General features: G+C 41.7%; 1 protein-coding gene across 4 annotated transcripts in view; it reads right to left on the bottom strand.

Annotated features, from left to right (window-relative positions):
• ube2g1a (ubiquitin-conjugating enzyme E2G 1a (UBC7 homolog, yeast)) overlaps window positions 1-22,863 on the bottom strand; it is an 80,436-nt gene that overhangs the window by 13,998 nt on the left and 43,575 nt on the right. For all 4 annotated transcript variants that reach the window (XR_006315833.2, XR_006315832.2, XM_087977549.1 and 1 more), the window contains exons 2-4: window positions 18,526-18,628; window positions 8,724-8,821; window positions 2,034-2,212 (exon numbers count right to left, since the gene is read on the bottom strand). Coding sequence is in view for 2 of the 4 variants with exons in the window: in XM_087977549.1 (XP_087833675.1) it covers window positions 2,034-2,212; window positions 8,724-8,821; window positions 18,526-18,628 (380 nt within the window). In the remaining 2 variants the exon portion in view is untranslated. The remainder of the gene's footprint in view (window positions 1-2,033; window positions 2,213-8,723; window positions 8,822-18,525; window positions 18,629-22,863) is intronic.

The following is a 22,863-nucleotide window of genomic DNA, read 5'->3' as shown; positions in this document are numbered from 1 at the left end:
CTCCCAAGTATCCCAGATGTCCTATTTCAAACAATGATTCTCCCCCCTCCCCTCCCAGCCCAATCAATCATCCAGACAGCCCTCCACCACACCTCCATTCTCTGTTCCACTACTCTAAACCTACCCCTCCAAAAACAAAGATAGGATCTCCCCCCACCTTGTCCTCACTTTCCACCCCACCAGCCTCCACCTCTAACACAACCTCAAAACACTTTCAACAACTTCAATCTGACCCTACCACCCAGAACATCTTGCTCCTCTCCACCCCTCCCTGCCTTCTGCAAGGACTCATGCTCTACACCACTTCTTGGTTCGCACCACTCTCCACCAACCCCTCCCGTACGTTCCCCATAACTGAAAAAGATGCAACATCTGCCTTACACCACCTCGCTCACCTCCATCCAGGTGAGATGGAAGTTCACCTTCATCTCCTCCAACCTAGTCTACTGCATCCAGTGCTCCCAATATGGTCTTCTCTACATCAGTGAGATCAAATGTAGACTAGTTGACAGTTTCACCAAGCATCTTCGCCTGGCCCAAAACAGCCAGCCTGACCTCCCAGTCACTGCCCGTTTCAATTTCCCCTCCAACATATATCCTTGGCCTCTGCCATTGCTGCAATGAATCAGACTGCAGCTTTGAGGAACACCACCTTATCTTTCACCTGGGCAGCCTACAGCCCAAGGGATTTAACAGAGTTTCAATATCCTTCACACCTATCCCATCTCCTTTCCACCTACCAACTCTTCCTACCAGCTAACAACCAGATTTATCACTCCCAACCACCAACCAGGTCATACCCACTACCTTTGTCCACCTATCACTACATACCTCACCACAACCCCAGCCCCTTTATCTGTAGCTCCCCCTACCTCCTCATCTAGTCCCAAAGGGTTAGCAATAAAAACATTGACTTCTCCACATCCTGATGCTGCCTGGCTTGCTCCATTCTTCTAACCTCCTGTTTGTCTACTTTGGACTCCAGCATCTGCAGTTTTTGTTTAACATTAAATGCTGGATTTGTAGTGATACCCATATTCCATGAATATATTAGAAGCAAATTTAAGTACAGTTGGTGTACAGTCCAAAGCAAACTTCATCATAGATGCCATCTGATAGTATTGAGTTTCCAAGGCATACTGGTGTATTTTAGATTAGACTGGTGCTGGAAGCACAGCAGGTCAGGCAGTATTGGAGGAGCAGGGGGGGAAAAAAAAAAATCAGCGTTTCAAGCAAAAGCCCTTTATCAGAAACAGCACCACTCCAATATGGACTCTAAGCTCCAGCATCTGCAGTACCCACTTTCGCCTACTGGTGTAGGTGACAAGTAACACTGACTGTGGGAGTGACATGAAGAACACTGCAACAAGAATTCTCTACCAGCATTTCCCAAATGGCAATTGAATTAACTATGTCTCTGAAGTGGGCATTCCTAGGTATTATCAGAATAAAAAAAAAATGTCAATCTAGATCTACTTGAACGGCAACATATTCCCCTATTCCCAGGTTTTCATACAGCAAGACAATAGCAGCCAAAATGATAAATTTAACTTTTCCCCAAAAATCTATTAAAAAGACAACATACTGACTAGAACTGTGTTCAATGAAGTTGCTACTTATTAATGAGATGTCACTTCCAAGACTTAAAATTTTACAAAATACACGATTGAAAAATTTAATGCAACCCCATTGAGGATCAATAAAGGATAATCTAAATTACAAAGAAACATCATATATAATATAAAAAAAGCAGTTATCAATTTAGACTCACTTCATCCCACTTATAATTTTTAAAATTATGAAAATAAAAAAAGAGTTCATTTGTTCTGGTCTTAGAATTTCACAACCTGTTGGATTTAATCTGACCTCTGATCAGACTCCCCAGATGAGAATCTTGGTCTTGCTGTTACTCATAATGGAAACCAATGTTACTAAGAACACCATTATAGCCTCAGACTAATTTTGTTTGAGAAAACCTGGCCATGAGAAGCAATGTTAGTGCTGAAGTCCCAACTCAAAACAAAAGATCTTACTGCTGCATCTACATTGGCTGGCGAGTCTCCATTTGGATCTGCCAACATTGAAATCACACTAATAAGAATCGTCTCTACAGTGTGAATTGGCAGCCAGCGCTCTTCAGGTTTTTCATATCCATATTTATCCTCCCCAGGCTCATGAAGGATTGAGATGCACACCTCACCATTCTTATCAACTGTAAGAAAACCAAAAAAAAAGAGATCCTTAACTCCAGTTAGAGCATTTCACTTAGAGTAGTGCACTGATTCTTTAGAAAAATATTCAAAACAGTCAACATATTGCTATGTGTTTTATATTGCTATACCATCAAACTAGAAAGCAGCAAATAAATCCTCTAGGGAAAAAAGGAAGGAGACAAAAAGGAAACTACAGGCCATTTAGCTCAACATCAATTTGTGGGAAAGAATTGATTAAGGAAGTTACAGCTGAACACTTCAAGGATGAATTGGGAAGAACCAGCATGGTTTTATGAATGAGAAACCACATTTTTTAAAAGGAGTCCTTTGAAGTAGTAATGTGCAAAGTAAATAAAGGGAAGCCATTAGATGTACTGTACTTGTATTTCAAAAGGCACTTAACATGATGCCACACATGATTGCTGGCAAACAGGAGTTCATGGTGTGGGAGAAAATCCGATAGAAGGCTGACTGGCTTGCAGTAAACATAATACACACAAATGAGAGTCTTATTTTGATTTACATGGAGTTACATGCAAAAACTGCAGCCTCAACATTTTACAATTATATCAATGACCAATATGACATGAGCAAAAAGGCACAGTAGCTAAATTTACAGATGATCAAGATAATTAGGAGAAATGCCCTTGCTTTCATGTGAACAGTTCTATTGTGGACCTGCTGTAACTTTCTAATGAAGAACAATACAAGCTCAAGGAACACTACCTCATTTCTGGTTTACACATTTTACAGCCTTTAGGTTTCAATATTGCTTTCTAAAACTCCAAAGCCTGACTGCATGGCGGCTGGTCGCTATTTGTCTTACATCAGGAGATGGAAATGTGAAAATTGGAACAGATCAACCATGATCTTACTGAATGGTGGAGTAAGCTCAACAGGTCAAATAGACTGCTTCTGCTCCTATTTTGTATACTTTTGTGGTATTGTGTCACAACCAGCCAGTAAACCATTACACTTCATTAGTGCATTCGCCCATTAAGCAAACCTTAGGAATAAAGCATTATTGAGGAACCTGAGCAAACAAATAATCCTCGCAGTTGGTTATAGAAAAACACAAAATCCTTGCATTTTGACAGCTGTATACATACCGTACTGCTAAATGTATATGAAATTAATTCATCTGAACTGATAGCATATATTTAAAACAAAAATCAGCTTTTCTACACCAGTTAAAAGTTATTTTTTTCTACAGGACAATCAACAAACCCACACTTGTTATCCAAAACATTTGGAAAGGGTTAAGTTTGTGCTACTTATTTTTCTATTTTCAACTAGAGCCAGAGAACAAAAAAGGGAAAAATTCAATTTCCAAAGAAAGACATGAGTACTACATGTGATGAACAGTTATGACAAGCACTCAAGTTCTGTAAGTATTGTAAAATCTTCCCCATTTAGCTGAAGTATAATATGTTAACTTGAACACAAGGCACACAAACTGAAACCAAAATCATATTGATGCAGTGACCGAGAAACAGTGCAAAAAGCGAAGATTCTTGTATTGGCCATGGGAGGAGAGATAACCCTTACTACTTGCAATCAGTCTGGTTGTTTTGGAAAGGTAGGCATGTGTTTATAAGCCTACTTTAGCATCTGGTTATATTAAAGAGTAGGTTTTAAAATAAATAGTTATTCTCTCACCCAAAGAAATCTAACCATATTATCATCCACACACCACATTCAACCATTAAAAGGAATGCATGTTTAGCTCAGTCAAGTGAAGGCAGAAGACTTTTCCACTATAGAATTGTATAGTTTGTTTGAATTCAAACTAACAAACGTCATATCAAATTTATTGCCGAATCCCTCAAAAGAAAAAGAACATTCAACAGGTCATGAAGTCAGGTACTTTTGGCTTTCATATCAGGATATCCAATGGGCTTGGATTTATCAATTGAACTGGGTGACTTTAAATGTTTTACAATCTCCAGGGTCTCCAAGACAAATATGGAACATTTTTCTGCAGCTGTTGTCTCTACAGGTGACTTCTCTAGACTGTATCAGCCTTTTCCTGAGTCTGGAGATAAAAGATTTCAGTACCTGAGGCCAGAATCTGTTACATGATCAATAGCCTCTGTGTACCTAAAACGATAGAGATTGGATGGCAGCCATTCACACTTGCAGCTGCAAACTCCACAGATGACATTAGTTTTGGTGTGCTCATTCCAGCAGTACGTGCCCACCCAAGGGATTCAATTTCTTTGCAAAGGAGAGAGATTCTGAAGAGGTCACATGACATTTGGCAGCTCCCTCAGCTAGCCTGCATGCATTCATTTGAAAAGCCAATTCCACAGGAAGTGCCTCCATGCTTGAAGTTACGAATACAACATGTCTTTACTGGACGTGGCACTGTATTATTGAATACAGTGACAGCGATGTAAACAAGCAGATCTTCCTAGGTTTATTGGGCACATTTCCAGGGAGAATTGCTCCAAAGACCATTCAATGCCATCATCCCTCTAACTGCAATACTCCAAATTCCACAAAACAAAAAAAGGTGGATAGGGTGACTTGATAGCAGGAATCTGTATTTTTAAATTCACCTTTTGAAGAGGAGAACTACAATTATCAACTTGCCCATGGTCCCGACACTGAGTGGCCAGGGACAGAGTGTGCAGGCTCAAGAGATGGCTTAAAGCATTTTCTTTACTGAGGGGCTCAGCCAGTGTGTCTACATGGGGAGCTGGCACAAATTATCTGGTGGGTGCATGAAAACTAATCCAGTTGGGATTAGATACTGTAAGCCAGTCTGGCCAAATCCACAGAATTCCAAACCAGAAGATTAAGCAACAGAAATAAGCAGCTGCTGAGACAAGTTCTGCTGCCTGACAGCTACTTGCAGCTAGACACAAGACAGCCTACAGGCTGAGTTTGAAGGGGAGTAAATAATAAAGCCAATGGCCAAATATTTAAGGACAGACAAATTCCTCATGGAGGGAGACAAATTGAAAAAGGACCCTGTTTCTCATGTTTCAGTAAAGTCCAAGTTCACTGCTGAGTAAATTATTAAAACTGAGACACCTGGAATTCAAGGTTTAATTTATGATTTACATTCATTCATTATTGGCTGCAATGCTTCTGTTCTGGTATTCAATCTTAAACAGCCAGAAAGATGGTCAAATTACATCTGATGAGCTTTACAAAATCTGAAGGCTAAGTGCATATACAGTGACATCAACTTTCAGCTCCATTATATTCCAAACAGCTCCAGTAGATTTTCATCAAAGAGTGGAATAGTATTTCTGCACAGATGAAGCAACGTTTTTATAATAAACCTTGCCTGGAGGTCAGAGATCCTATCAAGGAGGGACCCAAGCCAAGGTCACCCTCATGACAGTCAGCTGTGTTTAGCTGCATCAAGTTGTGCTTAGACCCGCAGTATGCAAACTCGAAGTGTCACTATGTAATCAGATTCTACCTTTCCCTGGTGTTTGGCCATGCTATTGTGAAATGCTCCAAGCAGTTGGGACCATACGTACATACATACATGTTCCTCATTGAGAAGTTTGTGCAGAAAACCAACGCTGACCACAAGTCCATCAGATGTTGGTCCACACGTAACATTCCCAAAGCCCTGCAGAAAGACGTGGTAGATCCATTCGGATTGTTCCTGGAGCAGATCAAAGTCATTTGGCAGAATGTTTAAATTTGCACCACGACCAGGCTGAGAGCTGCTCTTAGGAACATACACTATCAAAAACATCAACTTCTGCCAGGGATCATCGTTTTGGTGAAACTTGCTCATCAGTCTAACAAACTTGTTCATCTTCCAGTGAAAGAAGTTGCCCACCACACATTGTTGCAAAGTGGTACGTTCCAAGCTCGAAAGCTACATGCTAAGGGGTCAGTAAAGCTTAGAGCAGACATTACAAAAGGCACAAAGGGGGAGAACGACCATTGACAAAGCCCTTTCAGCCATCGCCCACTGACAGGCTGGAAACGGTCAAACTCCTTAAGATGTATATCTAAAAAATACTTACACTGCAACTGTATTGAGGCATCTCAAAGTGCAGCATAGAAAAGTTGACATTTATTGCATTTTATGTGCAAATTGAAAGGTTTTGAAATTTACTTCTGCAAAAGTTATGAATAAACTATATTTTTGGAAAGTTACAATATGAATATGAAACAGACATTACATCCGGATAATGGAAGATAGATTGTAAAGTTTGTTATAGTGCAGAATACTACATGAGATTTAGAATGCACGGTAAAGTTGCCACAGTTGTACCAGACCACAGGACTACTTTCTCAAGGAGACAACTGGTGGTCGCTTAACCCAAGGGTCACCACACTTCAGGGGAGTGAAGAAGTTGACAAGGAGTGTCTTTCACGTAACCTCAGCCGGCATGGGAACTGAACCCATACTATTGGCATCACCATCACAAATTAGCTGTCCAACCATCTGAGCTAATTGACCCATCGAGTAGAAACATAAATCATTAACTTTGGGAAAACGATTGGAGAAAAATTGATGAACCTGGCATCAGAAGGCATCATTTTAAAAATAAAAACTGCCAAGTTAAATGCAGATGGGAAAGTTATGCATCTGAACCTATAAACACCACCTGAATTGTTGACATGTATAATAAAGGAATATGTCAAAGCAAACAAAAAAGGCCTTTATAATTTGAAGTATGATTTATTTTCTTTCAACTACAGAAGATTAAAAGAATAGCTAAATTAAGAACTTCAAAATGTAGGACTATAAACATTTCATATCCCTCCCTCACCACTTTTAGAATTTGGAAATAGTACTGTTATGTCAGAAAGTGTCTCACTAGCAATTAACACTGACAGTGATATTTCATTATACATTTGAGTAGAAGAACAGTTCGCGTCCATGACTTTCAAGCATAATCAGTTGTAGAAAACAATTAAGTTAAACTGTGTTCCCAGACTTTTGAATGAACCTCTAATGTTAATCTCTCTGCACCTTCCCAGCAGCTGTAACATTGTATCCTGCACTCTATTCTGAAACCCTGATATAAGTGTATGGTACGATCTGCTTGTAAAGCACTAACAGTACACTTTTCACTGTACCTCTGTACGTGACAATAATAAAATGTTCTATGCTTTCACAAAAAAATTAAGCATAAAAAACCATAATTGCAGCATAGTTTACAAGCATATGCAGCCATTGCATGAAAGTCAAATAAAACTTATGTATTTCATAATTTAATCTCTCCTGCCTTCCATCCTATGGTAGAAGTTTATTTTCCTTCCACCCCCACTTTTTTTGCCCCACACTATACTTGCTAAAACCAATTACATTAAACACTTTCCAGCCCTGAAGGTCATAAACCTGAAATGTTAACTTTTTCTCCACAAATTCTGCGTGACCTGATTTCCAGCGTTTGTTTCTATTTCTAATTTCCAGTCCATGAGAACTCCTGTTCCTCTGATTCGGTTTCCACAGTTTCAATTATCCGCAATTTACCGCAACCCAAAAGTGTTACATGGAACATTGCAGAAACAACTCGGGGGGGGGGGGGGGGGGGGGGGCGCTTCTGGAGAGTTAGGTTTGCCATTTAAATGGGAGGGTTTGCTACTATCTATGGTTTTGGGCATTCGCAGTAGGTCTTGAACATATCGCCCATAGATATGGAGGTGGGTGGGACCTGTGCCTGCAACATTTTGCTTTTTATTCCAGATAGGAAATGATCTGAGTATACTACTGGATTGCAGGCTTTACTTTCATTAGTGCTTGTTATTTTTACTGGTTTTTCAGAATTTCTAAGTAGTACGTGGTTTAGGAGAACAGAAGACCTAGGAACAGGAGAAGGTAGTCTGGCCCGTCGAGCTTGCTCCACCATTCAATAAGATCATGGTTGATCTTTTCATGGACTCAGCTCCACTTACCCACACTCACCCTATCCCTCAATTCCTTTGTTCAAAAAAATCTAATTTGCTTTAAAAAAAAAGGTACTGAAGTAGCATCAACTACTTCAGTGGGCAAGGAACTCCATAGATTTTACGACCATTCTCAATTCAGTCCTAAATTCACTCCTTCTAATCTTGAGGCTATGCCCTCTTGTCCTAGTTCCATCTGCCAGTGGAAGCATCCTCTCTACTTTCTTATAAAAAAGGTATAAAATTATGAAAAGGAATAGATATGATTTCCACCTCATTCTTCTGAATCCCAATGAATATAATCCCAGTCTACTCAGTCTCTCCTCATATGCCAACCCCATCAACTCCAGAATTAACCTAGTGAACCTCCTCTGCACCCCCTCCAGTGCCAGTACGTCCTTTCTCAAGTTTTATATTTCAACAGCAGTATGCTGCAGGCTATAACTCGACAATATTCAGCACACCCTTTTTATGTGCCAAACACACGCCACAAAAAAACATTAAAATTACAGGCACTGGAAGTTAGCAGATTTTGTCAAAACACAAGTTTATGCTTTCTCCTCTTAATTCTCTCATTTCTTGATCATCAATGCCCCAATCTACAGTAAATATTTCCAATACTGAGGAGTTGATTCTCACCATTTGGATGCCAGATTTCTGTGATGAATTTCATCTTCGGCGGCCTGAGAGGATAGTCCTTGGGGAATGTAAGATGAGCTTTGAAAACACCACCTTCACTGTAAATAAAGATACAATATTTACACAATATAGCAAATACATTTAATTCACAGAAAATATCAAACTGGATAAGCACAAAATTAAGTGGGGGAAAAGGATCATTTGATGACCAACTGATTTTACACAGCTTTACGTAAAAAGGTCAAACAAACTAAGAGCTAAGATGTTGGAGACGTTGGATGCAGGTGTGACTGGATCATCGCAAAGCCATCAAACACGCCAGGAGACAACTCCGGACGGAACTACAGTCCCAGACAATGCCTGCATGCACCACTTCCTCAGTTCATTCCACACTCTAAATCACTTAAAATCTTAAACCTGGAAATGCGTTGCTGGAAAAGCGCAGCAGGTCAGGCAGCATCCAGGGAACAGGAGAATCGACGTTTCGGGCATAAGCCCTTCTTCAGGAATGATTCCTGAAGAAGGGCTTATGCCCGAAACGTCGATTCTCCTGTTCCCTGGATGCTGCCTGACCTGCTGCGCTTTTCCAGCAACACATTTCCAGCTCTGATCTCCAGCATCTGCAGACCTCACTCTCTCCTAAAATCTTAAACCCCCTGGGTCTTTAAAATTTCTTGCTTCTCACCTTAAAAGTATGCCCCCAATCTTCATATTCCCCCATCCTAAGGGAAGACACCTATCATTAACCCCATCTATGCCCCTCATTTTATAAACCTTTAACCTCCTACATTCCAAAGAAAAAACCCAGGCAATCCAGCCTCTCTTTATAACTCAAACCCTCCATACCCAGCAACATTCATGTATCACAAAAAGGTTAACAAGCAGGTATAAAAAAAAATTAGAAACAAGATTTTTTTTTTTAAAATGAGGGAAGCAATATAAAGTAGATAAGGTTTGCTACCACTGTAGCACATTGGTGAGAACACAACTAGGAGGACTCTAGATGGTCTCCTTACAAAAGGAGGGGCACGCTTGCATTCGAGGTTCATTAGGTTGATATGCTCAGAGGGGACTTAAAATATTTGAGGGGATTGGAAAGGGTATGTGTTGAGAGGCTGTTTCCACTCAGGTGAATTTCAAACTAGGGAGCACAGTTGCAGAATGAAGGATCTCCCAAATATTGCAGACAGGAGGAAAAATTTCAGAGGGTCTCTGGAATAAGTCCACATAGATCACCTCATCTGCTGGTGCCCTCATCCTCTGATACTTCAAAAAAACTCTACCCCATGAGACAAGCTTTGTCATTACATGTATTGAAAGCTTATTTATGCGAATCAGGCAGAAAAGTAGAGTTGAGGCCACCATCAAGTAAACTATAATCCAAGTGATGGACGTCACGCAAAAGTGGGAATGGCTGATCGTTTTATGTCTTGGGTTTTATTTTAACAAATGGGAAAAGAAAAAGGAAGACAGACAGAAAAATCAAAATGAGAGATGTCCAAAGCAATCATTAGCTAAGACTCTAAATTCACACAGCACCAATTTTTAAATCTTCTAGCTGACCCCTTTTTTGATAAATTGTGCACACAATTTTTGCCATAAATACATTTGAAAATAATGACCATGTTATCTGGAGCATTGTCAGAGCACACTTGCAGTCAAAAACACATGCTTTACAGTTCTCACAGGAACTGCTTGAACGTAACTCCAGCATCATGTTTAAAATCTTGTATAGATGCACAATAGGCTACTTACCTCCTCCTACCGTCCCCTTGACCATAACCCCACCCCCCACCACCAAACCATCATCTCCCAGACCATCCATAACCTCATCACCTCAGGGGACCTCCCATCCACCGCCTCCAACCTCAGTCCCACAACCCCACACCGCCCGTTTCTACCTCCTGCCCAAAATCCACAAACCTGACTGCCCCGGACGACCCATCGTCTCAGCCTGCTCCTGCCCAACCGAACTCATCTCGGCATACCTCGACACGGTCCTGTCCCCATTAGTCCAAGAACTCCCCACCTACGTTCGTGACACTACCCACGCCCTCCACCTCCTCCAGGATTTCCGCTTCCCCGGTCCCCAACGCCTCATCTTCACCATGGACATCCAGTCCCTGTACACCTCCATCCCCCATCACGAAGGACTCAAAGCACTCCGCTTCTTCCTTTCCCGCCGTACCACCCAGTACCCTTCCACCGACACCCTCCTTCGACTGACCGAACTGGTCCTCACCCTGAACAACTTTTCTTTCCAATCCTCCCACTTTCTCCAAACAAAAGGAGTAGCCATGAGCACCCGCATGGGCCCCAGCTATGCCTGCCTCTTCGTAGGGTATGTGGAACAATCCATCTTCCGCAACTACACTGGCCCCACCCCCCATCTTTTCCTTCGCTACATTGATGACTGTATCGGCGCTACCTCGTGCTCCCACGAGGAGGTTGAACAGTTCATCCACTACACTAACACCTTCCACCCCGACCTCAAATTCACCTGGACAGTCTCGGACTCCTCCTTCCCCTTCCTAGACCTTTCTGTTTCTATCACAGGCGACCGAATCAACACTGACATCTACTACAAACCAACCGACTCCCACAGCTACCTGGACTACACCTCCTCCCATCCTGCCCCCTGTAAAAACGCCATCCCATTCTCCCAATTCCTTCGTCTCCGGCGCATCTGCTCCCAGGAGGACCAGTTCAAAATACGTACAACACAGATGGCCTCCTTCTTCAAGGACCGCAATTTCCCCCCCGACGTGGTCGACGGTGCCCTCCACCGCATCTCCTCCACTTCCCGCTCCTCCGCCCTTGAGCCCCGCCCCTCCAGCCGCCACCAGGACAGAACCCCACTGGTCCTCACCTACCACCCCACCAATCTCCATGTACAGCGCATCATCCGCCGTCACTTCCGCCACCTCCAAACAGACCCCAGCACCAAGGATATATTTCCCTCCCCTCCCCTATCAGCTTTCCGTAGAGACCACTCCCTCCGCGACTCCCTTGTCAGATCCACACCCCCCACCGACCCAACCTCCACTCCCGGCACCTTCCCTTGCAACCGCAGGAGGTGCAACACTTGCGCCCACACCTCCCCCCTCACTTCTCTCCAAGGCCCCAAAGGAAACTTCCATATCCGCCACAGATTCACCTGCACCTCCACCCACATCATCTACTGCATCCGCTGCAGCCGGTGTGGCCTCCTCTATATTGGGGAGACAGGCCACCTACTTGCGGAGCGATTCAGAGAGCACCTCTGGGCCACCCGGACGAACCAACCCAACCACCCTGTAGCACAGCATTTCAACTCCCCCTCCCACTCCACCGAGGATATGCAGGTCATTGGACTCATCCACCGCCAAACCACAACAACGCGACGGTCGGAGGAGGAGGAGCGTCTTATCTTCCGACTGGGAACCCTCCAACCGCAGGGGATGAACTTGGACTTCACCAGTTTCTTCATCCCCCCTCCCCCCACCTTGTCTCAGCCGAATCCCTCCAGCCCGGCACCGCCTTCCTGACCTGCAGTCGTCTTCTTGACCTCTCCGCCTCCATCCTACTCCGACCTATCACCCTCACCTTGACCTCTTTCCACCTATCACATTTCCAACGCCCCTCCTCCAAGTCCCTCCTCCCTACCTTTTATCTTCTCCTGCTGAACACTCTCTGCTCATTCCTGAAGAAGGGCCTGTGCCCGAAACGTCGAATCTCCTGTTCCCTGGATGCTGCCTGACCTGCTGTGCTGTTCCAGCAATAAAGTTTCAACTTTGATCTCCAGCATCTGCAGACCTCACTTTCTCCACTTAGCCTGTCAATCCTCTCCACCATTCAACAAATCACCTGTTCCGACAGTCAATTCTACATACTGGTCTTTGCCCCATATTCCTGAATACATTAACAAAATATTTAATTTTAAAATTATTACCACCTACAACAGGAAGTTCTAGTCATTTACCAACCTCTGAAAAGGAGTTTTAATGTCACTTCCAAAAGCTGTAGTTTGAATTTTAAGCCAGTTTTTGGTCATTTAGTCCAAGATTCCTCAACTAGTGAATACAGATTTCCCAATATTTTTGTTTTCTTTTAATACCATGAAACTGCAACCAAATCAACCCTTAGCCTTCTAAAATCCAAATAATTTGACCCCAGCTCGTTTAATATTACCCCAGCTTCACATTTGGAGCCCAGGTATTATTTATTATTCATGTACTGCCTCCAAGGCCAAAAACACCCTTCCTAAAATTGTGGCTAGAACTGCTTGTAGTATTTTCGTGACCCTGAAAATAGGACTTTTGCTCCCATGCATGCTAGCCTTCATCCTTTGACAGATGCCATTAACATTGAAGGAGAAAAATGCAAAATGGGCAAACACTTTAATAGGATTAATTAAGATCACAATTCAAGATATATGTAACATTAACCATTAGGTCATAAACCAAATCTGGCTCATTAAATCTATATGGCCCTGCAATACAGCTGAACAGACAGGCATAAAACTAAAGTTTTATAGCATCAAACAGAAAACCTGTCTTCCTTTTGAAAAAGCTCTTTCATTCTAAACAGGATAGTTTGGAAGATACATGTTAACAGATGGCACTGTAGAAAACAAGCAACTTGCCCAACGCACACAAGTGTTGACCTTATTTCTGAAAATACAGGGTTACAAAGCAGACTACCTGCTAGCTCTCCAAATTGGGTAGAATAAAACTCAATTACAGTTTCATTAGAGATTATTCTTCTTTATTGTTGTGACAGGATTCTACATAGTTGCTAAATACGAATATTGGAGGATAAAATAGTACAGGGAGTCCATTCAAATCAATTTATACTTAAATTGGAAAAGAATGCAAGAGACAGCCACCCAAGGGTGGTGGCACAGTGGTAACATCCCTACTTCTGGGCCAAAAAGCTAGACCTCAAGTCCCACCTGCTCCATAGCTGCGTCAAAACATGGCTGATTAGTTTGAAAATACAGTATAGTATGAGGAAACTTTCATATGTTGGATTTTTAAAGTTGTACTGCTATGGCATCACGGTTGTAAATTGGGGACATGGTTTACCAGTAATTTCTATTCTCCCATGTGCTTTAGAGACTTGGACAAGCTACAGAAGGTATTTCAAAGCAGTGGAGAATAAAAGGGTCCAATGCCAGACTCCCACAGCAACTGCTCTAATCAGATCAGAGGCCATCAGGGGTACAACAGAAATGCTTTAGAAATGACCCTGAAGCATTAATGAAGGACCACAGAATCCCTATGTTTTATAAGGTGGCCATTTAGCCTATTGAATCTGAAGAGGATCTCATCCCCATCCCACACCGCCCCCATAGCCCTGCGTGTGTTTTTTTTTTGAAAAAACATTCCTAATCCTCCTAACCAGCATATTCACAGACCATGGAAGGAAACTTGCTGTCCACGTTAGAAAGAGGTCATAAAGGATATTTTAAAAATTCCAGTTGACTCACAGGAGTTCTTAGCTCGAGACACACCAACACAGAGGGCAGGAAGGCACTGAACTCAAAAAGACTTCACAAAAGGGAGGCCAAAAACCCAATAACCAGGCTACCTGACTAAATGTCCTGTAAAGTTTCAAATTTAGAATGCAGAGTCTGCAGATTGTGGACTTCCAAGCATCTCAGTACCAACATATCATCCTCAATCCCAATTCCAGAAAGAAAAGAGTCTGGGTGGGTTACTCTTCGGAGGGTCAGTGTGGACTTGTTGGGCCAAAGGGCCTGTTTCCACACTAAGGAAACCTAGTCTAAACTAGACTGCCTCGAAGAAAATGCTAAATACAAGACAATCAGTTATGTTCAATTTCTCAAGTTTTTACAGTGCAGATTAATAAAAGCTGAAGTAAATGTGACAAGTTGAAAATCATTTTAGTGTAAAAGTCTTGTGCCATTTGTAGTCTGCACTGAAATTTGCGCAAAAATGGTTGTAACGAATGTCCCCAAGCTCAATGACTGATCATGGTACATGGTCTTCAACCTTCTGTATTGCTCTGCTACTTTCAAAGTAAATCACTTCAACTCATTCCTCAATGCCTGCCCTGCTGAGTTGCACCGTCCTGGTCAGATTCCATTCGCACCTACCTAAATCAGAATATGCTAGTGACTTCTATTCTTGCTCCCACATTGATTAAACATCAAAAGATCAAAACCACTGCGGCTCATCTCTCCTAAAGCCCCTCTCCCTGGACAGTGGCTAAAACCAGATTGCTTTCAATCCCAATGCCCCTTTTGACCAAGAATATCTTCTCCATCACAAAGACTATTTGCTTCCATTCTAATATTGCCGATAGCTGTCCCAGCCTCATCTCATCTGGGCTAAAGTTCACACTGTTGTTACCTCAACTATTTGAATGCACTTGGGTGACTTCCGAAACCATACAATTGTATTTCTTAATTCACAGATGCTTGCCCATCAAAACTGTTCATTTGGATCCATGGGTCCAGATCCACCAACAGCTTAACTTCTCAAGTGTTAATTCTACATGGCAACATCCACAGCAACCAGGAGATAACCCCATTTGGTGGGGTTCACTAAAATAGGAGTAAAGGCACGGATATCATGACCAACTGGATGCTCGCAGTTGAGGGATGGATGATTTATAAAGTAATGACTCAGCCACGCCAGCTGATTTATTTAATTGGGAGAGGTGGTTTTTCAGTTACACCAATGCAATTCCATGTTCAGAAAACAAAGTAGTGAAAACAGATATTCAGAAATGCGGTTTTCACGGTATACTAACAGATCGTGAAGAATATGCTTTTTAAAGATAGTATCACAACCAGTCTTGGCTCTCTTGCAATTTCTAAAGCATCAGTAAACAAGATGGACCACTTTAAACCAGTTTCCTGGAATTTGATAGTATGGAAACAATCAGAAACTTAAAGGAAAATGTGAAGCAAGAGCAAAACATTATGAGCTAAGAGTATGACAAACAGAAGGAAACAAATTCAATCACGTTTTTTCAAAAATAATTTTGACTATCATGGTTTTCTCACTAAGGTGCAGTCTGAAATTGACAGATCTGTAATGCAATCCTTGATAACTGCTCCTTTGTTTCTGGCCCACGACACAGTTGAGTGTTGTGCTGTGAGGATTAGCGCAATTTGAAACAGAAATGCAAATAATGCGCTGTGCAATTTTAACCGTCTGAATGAGCTACTGAAGTCCGGTAAATAGTTAAAACGGAAATTAAAGCCAGATCATTTCAGGTTCAAACAGATAGGCTGGGTAATCCATCCACATTCAGAGAATCTGGTAGTTGGTAAAAGCTCAAGGATTAGATAAGATTCCTTACAGTATGGAAACAGGCCATTTAGCCAAACAAGTCAACACTAACTCTCCGAAGAGTAACCCACCCAGACCCATTCCCCTACCCTATATTTACCTCTGACTAATGCACCTAACACAATGGGCAATTTAGCATGACCAATTCACCTGATCTGCACATCTTTTGATTGTGGTAGGAATCCGGAGCACCCAGAGGAAGCCTGTGCAGGCAGAGAGAATGTGCAAACTCCACACAGTCGCCCATGACTGGAATCAAACCCGGGTTCCTGGCGTTGAAGCAGCAGTGCTAACTGCTGAGCCACTGTGCTGCCCATTTCACTCATTTTCTTAAGAGAAGGTTTCCTAGATAGATCAAAAAACCAGGGCTGAATTCAATTGAACATGCTTGCAGGCCAGGATGACTGTAGTCTTTCCTCTGAAAACAACCGGCTTTCCTCCTGATTATTTGACTCCCATAATCCTTCCTTTGACACAACCTCTGATCTTTCACCTAGTCGGAGGAGGTACAGAAGGGAGGCCATTCAGTCCATTGAGTCTATGTCTGCACAATGTTGATCAAATCAGTCAGCCCCATTCACATTTACCTTTGTAGTCCTTTAAGCTCCTATCCAACTTACTTTCGCAACCTTCTTTATAAGCTTCACTTCCAGGCAGGGATCTATAAATAATTTCAGTTGGAAATGTGTATTTCGGTTTTCTATCCAGACCTCTTCCCCAGCATCCTCACTGTTAATGCCTTCAAAACTTCTCCTTCTGAAAGATGGACTAGTAGTCGAACTAAGGCATCTTATTTAATTAAAGATTGATAAATGTAATGCCTTGTAAAGGCTCCACCTATCCAGTACAGGCATCACTGCAAATTCAAGTTTGCAATTGAGGAATCCCATAATCTCTAGTGCGATGTCCATTTTTTGAGCCCCCACCTCCATATTTCTTGACTAATCATCAAGAACTTACATCAACAATGCACATTATCAGCTTTCAAAACCATGTCAGATTGCAACTACATATAGACAGAGCTCAACTCCTCTACTGTATGATCTGTATTTACCCAACATCCAGTACTGGTGGAACAGACATTTCTTCTAAACAAAGTAATGCCTTCACTCTATTCCTGGACTGATTTCATCCATCTACCTGGTAACTACTGAAACTGAACTAGTAAAAAATAATTTTTAACCATAGTGCCATTTAATTGAATAAGCCTCTGACCACACATCCACACCATATCCAAACTCTCTACCCCAACTTCCAGCATTGCTCATCTGTACCTCAATGTATCTGAAATTTTCCACCATATTCACATTACAGGTAACAAACTGATAGAATAAGAGTCATACAGCATGGAAACAGACCCTTCAGTCCAACCAGTCTATGCCAACCAAATGCCCAAACTAGAAGTCCCACCTGCCTGTGCCTGGGCCATACCCCTCCTATTCATGTACTTATCCAAATGTCTTTTAAAGACTAATTGTACCCACATCCACCATTTCCTCACGAAGTTCATTCTACACACATGAACCACCCGGCTTAAAAAAAAATTTGTCCCTCATGTCTTTAAATCTGTTGCCTTAATGTTCCCTCTAGCTTGATCCATTCACTATATAGTGTCTTCCAAGGAGTAACCAGTAAAATTCAGACTTGAAGGAAAATGCCAACTTTTGTGAAACAATTCTAGTCAAGCTGTCATTCCTTCATCCAATGTGTACACATCAGTTCTTCACTGGCATAATTTCTACTTGTAATAGGTTCTGTTACAACTGCTCATTTCCATTATAGACTACATGTAATTACTTTTCCTTCCAATTCCATGCAGTGTATTGTTCTTTCTTATTACCATCACAATAGTGACCACAAACAGTACTAAAACTGGACTGGGGCATAGGACTGGGTAATGAACATGGAGAAGTGTGTTTGCAGTCTGAAACTATTAAACTCAAATGTTGAGTCCTGAAGGTTGAAAATGTGTTGCTGGAAAAGCGCAGCAGGTCAGACAGCATCCAAGGAGCAGGAGAATAGACGTTTCGGGCATGAGCCCTTCTTCAAGAATGTCTCCTGCTCCTTGGATGCTGCCTGATCTGCTGCGCTTTTCCAGCAACACATTTTCAGCTCTGACAATATTTGACAACTTGTTAGTTTCATCCAATAAAAGTCTTGACTGGAGTAGTGTATGAAGTGCTGAATATCTGGTTTGGTTATAACTGATGAGGAGCAATTTGTTAGAAGGGTCTTTTCAAAATCTGAAAAGTTGAGTTACTCATTGGTTATTCCTCAATTATAAACTGAAGAACCCATTTCAAACAGCCTTTAAAAAGTGTATTAAAATGTTTCAAGTTAATACAATTGCAAAACCTTTTTACCCCCTTCTGCAAATGGGAGCAAGTTATCAGTATGCCCAAGGATAATATTGCAAATCACTACGTGGTGCATGCTGGACTCCTGAAAGGGCAAAGAAAGCACAATCATAAGAATAGGCCTATGGATTCAATACTTACAATAGCGTATCAGGAGGGCCTATGATAAGTACTTCCCATCTGTATAGGTCATTATCGTCGATCAATCCTGCTGAAAAGCCATCAACAGGATTCTTGTTCAGCTCTAGAAATGATAAGGATGGACAAAGGTTACATTTCTAGCAAGTTCTAATATTTCACACATCATGATAGAGCATCATTCAAAACTAAACACAAGTTTGACTTTTGTCTGCAGGACTGACTAAAGGTCTAAGACCATTGTGAAAACACAATCTGTTACTCAAAAGTTAAGAACACTGAATTTTTAAATTGCATTGATAATGAATGCAGCATTTGACAGACCAGCTTAATTAAATTACATTTTAATGGCCAAGGTAAGCATGAATAAGGTTCTACCATATGCTTAAGCCCACATCTACACAAACTGCAAAGGCTCTTGTGGTGCACTGGTACGGTCCCTACCTCTGAGCCAGAGGCTGGGGCAGGTAGGTCTTGAACTCAGAAGTGCAAGATAACAGATCCTTGCAGGCCAATTAGAAAATACCTACAATGAGTCTTCCAAATGCGTGCAAACAATACTGGAACAAGCCACTCACCTTGGACATGCTGCAACTACCCTGTATTTACAGCATTGACACATCCTCCAACCATAAACCATTATGATGGGCAACATGTTCAGGCATACTCAACGTCATGGCAAAAATCATTGGAGACTGAAGACCTCAACATGCAAAGACAAAAAACAGTACAGGACAGGAACAGACCCAAGACTGTACTAACACAGCACCTTTGAAGTAAAATTCTTTTGCTTCGATGCAGCTTGTAGTCCCTCCATTTCCTGCCTACTCCGGTGAGGGGAAAGATTTAAAAAAGGGACCAAAAGGCAACTTTTTCCACACAAAAGGGTGCCATATGTATGGAATGAGCTGCCAGAGGAAGTGGGGAAAGCTGGGACAATTACAACATTTAAAAAGGAATCAGGATGGGTATACAAATAGGAAAGATTTAGAGGGATGTGAATCATGTACTAGATTAATTTGGGTTATCTAGTTGGCATGAACGAGTTGGACCAAAGGATCTGTTTTTGTGCTAAATATCTGACTATGTATCTGTCAAGGTACCTCACACATTACTATTGTATCTGTTTCTACCACTTCCTCTAGGAAGTACATTCCAGGCATTTACCACTCAAAATACTTGCCGCATCTCCTTTAAAACTTATTCCCTTTTACTTTAAACCTCTGTACCCTAGTAATTGACATTTCTACTCTAGGAAAACTATCCATGCCCTCAGATTTTATAAATGTCTAGCATGTCGCACCTAATTCTCCAACATTCATATTTATCCAATTTTTTTCCTCATAGTTAATACCCTCCAAACTGAGCCACATCCTGATAAACTGTTTCAGTCCCCTCTCCAAAGCCTCCACATCCTTCTGGTAGTGTAGCGACTGGAACTGTATGCAATATGCCCTCATTGAAGTGCTTTACAGCTGTAACATGACTTGCTAATTTTTAATACTCTATTCACTTTCAAGGAATTGTGGACCTATAATCAAGATTTCTTTGTATGTTAATACTTCCAAGGGTTCTGCCATTTACTGCATACTTCCCTCCAGCATTAGACCTTCCAAAATGAATCATCTTGGATTTGCCCGGTTTAAATTCCATCTACATTTCTCCATCCCAAAACTCCAACTTATCTATACTGTTGTATCCTCTGGAAATCCTCCTCACCACGTATAGCTCCCAAAGTCTTTGTGACGACAACGACAACAACGATATAGCATTGATCCAGATCCCTGCATCTCACCAGTGGTCAGTTAGAAAAACACCCTCGCCACTTTCTTTGACCAAGTCGGCTCGACATCCACTTACCAGCTCACTGTGGATCCCATGTGACTCCACCTTCTGTAACAGCCTGGCATGACAGATCTGAGTAAATCCTGTCCACAAGAAGTTTCTCCAATAATTTCCCTATGATTCATGCAAGGCTCATTAGCTTGTAATTTCCCAGATTGACCTTGCTGCCCTTCTTAAACAAAGGAATAACACTGACTATTCTCCAGTCCTCTGGGACCTCACCGGTGACTAAAAGGAATGTAAAGATTTCATACAAAGGTGCCAGCAATTAGCAATTTCCTTCCTTGCCTCAGTATTTGGGATAGATCCCATCAGGTCCTGGGGGACTGGCCTACCTTAAAACACCCAATACCACCTTTTAAAAAAAATCAACATGCCCTAGAATATTAATCTACCCCTTTCTGCACTCACCATCCAGCATGCCATTCTCCTCTGTGAACACAAAAAAGAAAGAATTTGTTAAGAACCTCACCCATGTCCTCTGGCTCCACGCACAAATTCCTTCCTTTGTCCTTCAGTGGACCGACTCTTTGGTGAGCTATCCTCTTTCTCCTTGTATAAGTATAAAGGATGTTGAGATTTTCTTTAGTCTTGTTCCAAGAACACCACCATTTATCCCTAACTCCTTATTTAAATGGTTTCCTGCTTTCTTTATATTCTTCAAGGGCTCTGTCTTCAGTTTCTACACCTTAAGTATGCCTCCTTTTTTTTTTGAAAGAGCTCAATTTCTCATCATCCTTATCCTTTGTTTTCACTGGAATATTCCTGTCCTGAACTCTAATCAACTAGCCTTTAAAAGAATCCAACAGTGTCAGATATGGACTTGCCCTCAGTCACCCCAAATCTACCTCCCCAGTTCCTGCCTAATACGGTCAGAGTTGCTGGATGAGCCCTCCCAGGAATCATCCCTTAGTACAGCTGTGATTATCTCCCTATTCAGTCATGTAACTCCCCCACTTCTTATATCCCCCTCTATATTGCCTGAAATATCTAAATACCAGAACATTAAGCTGCTAGTCTTGTTGCTCTCTCAACTAAGTCTCTGCCTTACCAGTCATATTTCTTGTATTAAAACAAATACACCTCAGACAGACAGTCAATCCTACAGAGTGTTCGGTAAGCGCTTCCTGTTAGTTTCTCACTCCTCGCTTCACTTGCTGACCTACTGCTCTGGTTCCCACCCACTGCCAAACTAGTTTAAACACTCCTTCCAACCCCAATGAAATAATCTATTCTCTCGTGGGAATTGTCCTCTTAAAAAGATTTGTCAAGTTCTCTGCAGAAAATCCACAACCACATTTCAGGAATTAGCATCCAGAAGGAAACTAACTTGGTTCAAATATTAAAGCTCTTTAAATCAGAAAGAAAACTGTTTTGTGGCCTCAAAGTGTAAATACACACAGTCTCAGCTGGTTATAAGATTAAGGCGATGCATGCAAATAATAAAACTGGCTAATTCAGCATAAATTAACAGCAAATTGATTAACTTAAAAACCCTTGTCAAGTTGGTTGGTCATTCTTATTATCAATGCAAGGAAGTTTTCATCTGCATGGGTCAAAATCAAAACTCTAATGCCGTGTTGCTCAGCATGTTCACTAATAGACCACTACTTATTATCAGCCCCTAATCAAGAACTAACCACACACATTGCTCTTAAACAGTAACCACACAGTCAGATCTTGATAACATTTATCAAAATATAATTGTCAGGTTTCTAATGAACCACAAGTTGAAGGGCCACTAAGAAAAATATCTGCTTTCTCTACTTCTGCTCCGACTGCTTCTAAATGACAATGCATTTAGATTCTGCAGGACTGTTCAATGAAGTGCTGTAAAAGTTACTCGAGGTGAATCCAGTAACACAGGCAATGCTAATTGAATAACTTGATTTTAACTTTGCTTAGTTGTCAAACATTTGAGGTGCGCAGGTGTTGGATTATATTAGTCATCGCAAATGAGGGTAGAAATGAGGACGGCACGGTGGCAGTGTTTAGCACTGCTGCCTCACAGCGCCAGAGACCCAGGTTCAATTCCCACCTTGGGCAACTGTGTGTGGAGTTTCTCCCAGTGTCAGCATGGGTTTCCTCCAGGTGCTCCAGTTTCCTCCCACAGTCCAAAGATGTGCAGGTTAGGTGAATTGGCCATGCTAAAATTGCCCGTAGTGTTAGGTGTAGGGAAATGGGTCTGGGTGGGTTGCTCTTCGGAGGGTCGGTGTGGACTTGTTGGACCGAAGGGCCTGTTTCCACATTGTAAGTAATCTAATCTAAAAAAAATGCCAATAAGCTAGGCCAGTGTAGCAAATTCCAAATCTGTTCAGCCTTCATCCTAACATTTGTCAAGATGAGTAGTTGTTTGGTTTTTTTCCACTAAAACATCAGATGTTTTGGTGTAAAAAGGAGCAGGATTACTGGAGACAGTCCATGAACAAAAGGCCTGTTAAAAATCTGAAATGGCAGGCAATGGAGTGCAAACAAGAGAAGAATCAGGGTACAAAA

The sequence above is a fragment of the Chiloscyllium plagiosum genome, unplaced genomic scaffold, assembly GCF_037043375.1.
Source record: "Chiloscyllium plagiosum isolate Xiang-an unplaced genomic scaffold, Cpla_swu_hap1 HiC_scaffold_31, whole genome shotgun sequence".
Lineage (NCBI taxonomy): Eukaryota > Metazoa > Chordata > Chondrichthyes > Orectolobiformes > Hemiscylliidae > Chiloscyllium > Chiloscyllium plagiosum.
The sequence above is the reverse complement of the archived record's forward strand: the minus strand, read 5'-3'. Positions and strand labels throughout refer to the sequence as shown.